The sequence below is a fragment of the Neophocaena asiaeorientalis genome, unplaced genomic scaffold (genome assembly GCF_003031525.2).
Source record: "Neophocaena asiaeorientalis asiaeorientalis breed wild unplaced genomic scaffold, Neophocaena_asiaeorientalis_V1.1 scaffold293, whole genome shotgun sequence".
Taxonomy (NCBI): domain Eukaryota; kingdom Metazoa; phylum Chordata; class Mammalia; order Artiodactyla; family Phocoenidae; genus Neophocaena; species Neophocaena asiaeorientalis.
The window spans coordinates 2,518,021-2,524,156 of NW_020173920.1; the positions used below are offsets into that span (position 1 = coordinate 2,518,021).

Sequence of the window (6,136 nt, forward strand, 5' to 3'; positions counted from 1 at the left end):
CTTATCCCCCCACCCCCCCATCACTGGCCCTCTTCCCCTTCCTCAGCCTCTCATAGTGTTTTATGTTTCAAGGCAGGGCAACGTGATCCTTTTTCATATGCACCTGCATGCACACAGAGTCGCCCGTCCTAGACTGGAGGCCGAAGGCAGGCACTGTGCCCGGCCAGTGCTAGAATCTGCACGGAGCCCGGCACAGAGCGGAACCGGCACAAGCTTGGTGAATGTATTATGAGTGGGCACGCTGGTGCCAAGGCACCAAAGCTGTGAGTAGGATAAGCATCGTCTTTGAAAGTCTCCTTGAAATAGAAGACAGATCCGCCTCTGAACAATTCCGAAAAGAACATTCCTCCTCTGGGCAGCCTCGAGCAGCTGAGAGCATCTTACATCACCCCTGATGCAAGCATTTCCCTTTGGGACAAGGGTCCGAGCACACTGTTGCCCCTTCTCAGGCAAGTCCCAGTCCCACATACTTAAGGCTACTCAACCCATCTCAGTTACTTCCAGCGCCTGCTCGGCCTGAGGCAGCCCAGGTGCTTCTCTTGGAGCCCCTGGACTGGCACACTGAGTATCACTGTCCATCCCCAAAGCCCCGCCCCCTCCCCTCCCTGACCTCGGCCCATGCTGCCCTTTCACCTGGAATGCCCTTCCTTGCGGTCCCAGTTCCGACGTCACATCCTTCTCTGACACCTGCAGCCCCTCCCCTCCTCTGGTTGCCCATTGTGTGCCCACACCCCCTTACTAGCAGCGCTAACTACCTTTTAGGCCCCTGACTCCCCGCTCTGGGTGAAACCAAGGAGCTCGCCCATTCGTCTGTATTTGGCAGGGTCCAGGCTCGGGCGTGACAGGGAGAGGCACTCAGCACACTGATGGATGAAATGAGTGGATGGGTGAAGACAGGAACAGATGGCAGCACACTTACCTGAACTGGACTTGACTTTGGAGCTGCAGACTGGGAAGAGAATGGACACGAAGCTCACCAGGTCAACAGCTGCTAGGTAGACACCAGTGAAGACCTGGGAGCAAAGGAAAGAGGGTCTTGGTGTTCAAACACCTTTCAGCAACTGTAGCACCGCTCATTCTGGCTCTCCTCTACCACGTGTGTTCCACTGATGTAGGGCTTCCAGGGACACCTCCGACCCCAGGAAAGGTTGGTTATCACCTCCATTTGACTAACGAGGAGATGGGGTGCTTAAGTAACCAATCCCATTATGCAGACGCCCATCAGAGAGATGGGATAAGAACTCAGCCCGCCCCACTTTCCACTGGACAGCATGGTCTCTGCTGTGCAACTTTGGCCCAGCCACTGAACTTCCCTGGGCCTCGGTTTCCTCATCTAGAAAGCAGGGATAATAACAGTGCCTCCCTCATTGTTAAGTAGATTGTATGGGCCGATACATGGGAAGTTGCTTAGGCCAGCGACTGGACGAAAGTAAAATGCACCCACCCATACATGCACTAGCTACTGACAGTATAGTTGACACTTGATTTGAACTCAGGGGTTGGGGCACCAACTCCTCTGAAGTGGAGATTCCAAGTATAATTTTACAGTCAGCCCTCTGTATCCGAGGTTCTGCATCCATGGATTCAACCAGCTGTGGATCCTGTAGTGCCGTAGTGTGTATTTATTGAAAAAAATCCATGTATACGTGGACACACACAGTTCAAACCCATGTTGTTCAAGGGTCCACTGTACTTAGTGCTTACGAGCATGCATTCTGGGGTTTGAATCCTGACTCTGTACTTACTAGAGGGTGACTTTAGCAAGGTTATTTAACCTCGCTATGCCTCAGTTTCCCCATGTATAAAACAGGGATAATGAGAGCACCCACGTCATAGGTCGATTTGAGGATGAAATGAGTTAATACATGAAAAGCCCTTAATGTCAAGTACATAGTTAAGTATTTAATAAATACCAGCTATTATTATTGGACTTGAGCTAGGCCTCATTATAGTCTATCGGCTAATGACAATGGGCTCCCAGAAGGAAAGGTGATTTGTTTCTGATAGAATGCTGCTCACAGCAGGGTCTAGAACTCTCCAAACCTGTGTCCAACCACTAGGCTCCCCTCCTTCACATCTACCTGGATGGCAAAAGGCCAGGATCAGCCCGCTGAAGTGGGACCCACAGGTCCTCCTTGGGATATGTGTTTTGGGATAAGCCCCTTCTACACAGATATGTTTGAGGGCCTAGACTTTGGAAAAACTTGAAACTGCTTCTCCCTTGCTCCAAAGCCCACATCACTACCTGGGAAAGGATTCAGACACCCCTGCCTGAGCTGCGGCTGGGCCCTGGGCTCTAAAAACAATAACAGCAACAATCCCTTTTTACTGGATATCTACTATGTGTCAGCTGGTGTTTTAAGTGATGGGGATATGGTAGCGAATAAAAATTTTTGCCCTTATGGAGCTGACATTCTAGTAGGGGTTAACATACAATAAGCCATAAACATAATGAATAAGTAAAGTCGATGGTATATTAGGGAAAACTAGAGCAAGATAAGGTTGTCTGGAGCACCTGTGGTAGAGGCAGGGCACACTTTTAAACAGGTGATCAGGGAGGCCTTATTGAGAAGGAGATAATCTGAGCAAAGACTTAAAGGAGGTGAGCAGCGAGCCACGTGGGTATTGGAGGAGCAGGAAGGCCAGCAGGGGCACAAGCCCTGAGGCGAAACTGCCTCCCATGGGGAAGGAACGAGACAGAAACCACTGTCACCTGTGGGCCCAACACACCTGGATGGTGAGCTGTTTGGCCAGAATCGCCCCGATGGTGTCACACAGGCTGGTCAGGAGGCAGCAGGCAGCACACAGCGCCGACTGGTCCCGTCCGGATTTCTTCCCACATCTCAGATAGAGAAGCCTGCGGGGACAGACAGGCGTGTGGGCAGAACACGGAGACGTGAGTTTGGGTTCCCAAAGCAGGTGTCTGAAAAGGGCAATTGTGACTTTAGGTCCCTCGGAATCACTTTCTTCCCGATATTCAGCAGGTGGTTTTGACCTTAGTTCACAGGTGGTTAAAGAAAGGATGGAAAGCCTCTGAGCCGCTGACCAACAAGCCCATGGCAGGAGGCAGACCTCGTGAAAGGATGAAAGAAATTCCTCCTACAGATCTGGCTGCCTCAAGTTCATGACCCACCCCTCAGTGCTGACAAATGAGCTGTCAGCTTTTATGTTTTGAAAGGAAACAGGAGGGTTATAAAAGTAACCCAATCATTGCAGTTTAACTGCAGAGCAGAGTTAATTGCCTGGATTAAAAAGGCAACTTGCTTCTTTGAAATTAAAATGAAATCCTTCTAATCCATCTGTGCAGTGAAATGGCCTGGCTTCTGCCAGCTGCATCCAAACTGATTTCATTTTGGGTGCATGTTCCTCACACACCGGGGGAGACTCCTCTAAGCTGCGATGGCACTTTGGGCTGACCTCCCCCTAGGGGCCCCACTGCTGGCTTCTCTCCCTTACTGCCCGCTTTCCACCCCCAGGAACAAGCGCGGGAAGGCAGGACAGACCGGAAGGGGCCAGGTGTCTCTCTGTCAGCATCATTGATCGGATCTTGGAAATACTTTATTCTAGATGTTTCCCTGCTCCATTTCTGTGGAGAAACTGAGGCATGATTGCAGCTCTGTTTTCACTTCATTTAACCACAGGGTGGTACTCACTCTACATCATTAGGACCATATGGCTGGTTCTGAGCATCAGCCCTTGGGACTAATGAATGAGGACAGAAGGCCATTGGGCTCCCAAACATTCCCCAACCAGCCTGCCGAAGCCCAAAGCTCACAGTGGGAATACCAACTGTTAATTTGGGTCCTGAAACTGTTTCAAGGTCCAGGAGTGAAGACTCCTACATTAGAGACTCTCTGAGTTGGACCCAAATTAGAAATAATTCATTTAGGGCTTCCCTGGTGGCGCAGTGGTTAAGAATCCGCCTGCCAATGCAGGGGACACGGGCTCGAGCCCTGGTCTGGGAAGATCCCACATGCCGCGGAGCGACTAAGCCCATGCGCCACAACTACTAAGCCAGAGCTCTAGAGCCCGCGAGTCACAACTACTGAGCCCGTGTGCCACAACTACTGAGGCCTGCGCGCCTGGAGTCCGTGCTCTGCAACAAGAGAAGCCACCGCCATGAGAAGCCTGTGCACCGCAACAACGAAGAGTAGCCCCCGCTCGCCGCAACCAGAGAAAGCCCGCACGCAGCAACCAAGACCCAACACAGCCAAAAAAATAAAACAAACAAATAAATAAATAAATTGATTTTAAAAAAGAAACAATTCATTTCAACCCTCCCATTTGAGAAAGGAGAAAACTGAGGCCTATGGTGAAAGGTGAGTTAACGGCAGGCCTCTGCTTCACGTGTGGCGGCTCTGCGTGTGCCCTGCGGCTCTCCGGCCACTTCCCCAGCTCTTAGGGGTCAGGTATCCCGGGCTGACTCTGACCCAGTCCCCACACAGCTGAGGCAAGGCGAAAAGGCAGAGGCTGTGCTCTCAGCCTGGCCACTGGGCATTCTCGAGGGAGCACCTTAACCTCTCCAAGCCTTAGTTCCTAGAGGGTAAGACGTCTAATAATACTGGCTTTAGAGGGTAGCGGTGAGGGACAAGTGAGATAATGCACAAAAAGTGCCTTGTTAGTTCCCATCCTCTGATCTGGGTAGTTTACCTCACAAGCCTGGCCCTTTCTAGTAGGTTCTGGGATTTCGGTTCTCCCTATTTACTCAGGCAAGTTAGTTAACCTCTCAGCAGCTCAGGCTTCTCATCTAAGCGGGGTCAATGACAGTCCCTACCCCATGGGGCTGTGGCAGGGATCAGTGAGTTAACGCAGCACTAGGCCCTCAGTAACTGTTCTAAGTGTCTTCTTATTCATATTCCAGGGACTGGGCAGGGGGGCTGCAGAATCTCTCCACCAGCGTCAAATGCCTGAGGGGAACACGATTGCCTGTCAAAGGTGAGCCGGTGTCAGCCTCCCTCAGGGGTGGTCCTTCTCCCCTGCCAGGGAATACGTGGGTGGCACCATCCTCCAGAGCTTGGGACAGGGTGGCAGAAGATCTGGAGACCATCTTTAGCCAGACTTCACCCTTAGAACCCAGGTTATGGGGACCACTTGGCCAAAACACTCCAGGTGTCGGACAGACCAGGGCAAAGTCTGTGGCCAGAGTCGGATACTAGCCTCCCCTCTTCTCAGCTAAGAGGGCCAGTAAATTGAGGCCAGAAACATTGAGAGACTTGTCCAAGGCCCTTGCCCTCCGCCAAGGGTTGATGGCAGTGTTGGAGCAATAATAATGCTGTTTAATGAGCATTTAGTAAGAGCTTTACCAGTACTATTTGATCCTCCCAGCCGTCCTATGTGCTATCATCCCCATTTACGTGAGTAAAACGAGCCCCAGGGATCTTATAGCTCGCCCAGCTCACACGGCCAGTGAACGGGGAAAGGCTGACACTAGAACCCAGGACTGGCTGCTTCCAGTCCACGGCCCCGTCCACTGCACCACCCAGCCTCCTCCTGCTGGCTCCCAGCCCAGCCTCCTGTGCGTGGAATCCGGAAAGAAGTATCTGATTTCAGTCTACAGCAAAATGCTCCTCTCGATCCTGCAATTGTGCTGCCTCCTGCATCCTCCCTTTCTGCCCCCTTCCCTCTAGGTTTCCAAGCGCGAGTTGGCAGGGGGCAGCGCCCCATTTCCCCCCGCGGCCGCCCCGGTCCCCGCCCTGGCGCCGCCCGGCCCCAGTCCCCATTACAGCGCGTGGACGGCGATCCAGCAGGAGAAGGCGCAGATCCACAGGCCGAAGGAGATGCAGACACGGTGGCGGGCGAAGCAGTGGTCCAGGTAGTCCCAGTCCCAGAGCGCGGGCGCGGGGCTGGGCGCCTCCCCCATGGCTGTCTCGGCTCCGCCTGGCCCGGTGCCCGCGCCTCCGCCTGGCCGGGGACCCGCGCGCAGCCTCCCCCCGCTGCCCGCCGCCCCGAGCGCTGCCTCCCCGCGCGTCTCCTTCTCCGGTTCTGTTCCTTCGCAGCGGCCCCAGCCGAGCGCGCCGACCGCAGGCCGAGATAGGCGCGCCCAGCTCCGCGCTCCAGGGGGCGGGCGGCGGCGGTCAAGACTCGAGGGAAAAGTTTCCGGGAACGCGCGGCTCCCCACCCCTCGCGCTATTGTCGG

The 6,136-nt window shown here is 53.7% G+C and overlaps 1 protein-coding gene across 1 annotated transcript in view; it reads right to left on the bottom strand.

Annotated features, from left to right (window-relative positions):
- TMEM44 (transmembrane protein 44) overlaps window positions 1–5,880 on the bottom strand; it is a 33,826-nt gene extending 27,946 nt beyond the window's left edge. The window contains exons 1-3 of the mRNA XM_024752103.1: window positions 5,724–5,880; window positions 2,731–2,857; window positions 920–1,013 (exon numbers count right to left, since the gene is read on the bottom strand). Of these exons, the coding sequence (XP_024607871.1) occupies window positions 920–1,013; window positions 2,731–2,857; window positions 5,724–5,860 (358 nt within the window). The 5' untranslated portion in view covers window positions 5,861–5,880. The remainder of the gene's footprint in view (window positions 1–919; window positions 1,014–2,730; window positions 2,858–5,723) is intronic.
- Window positions 5,881–6,136: the final 256 nt, after the last annotated feature.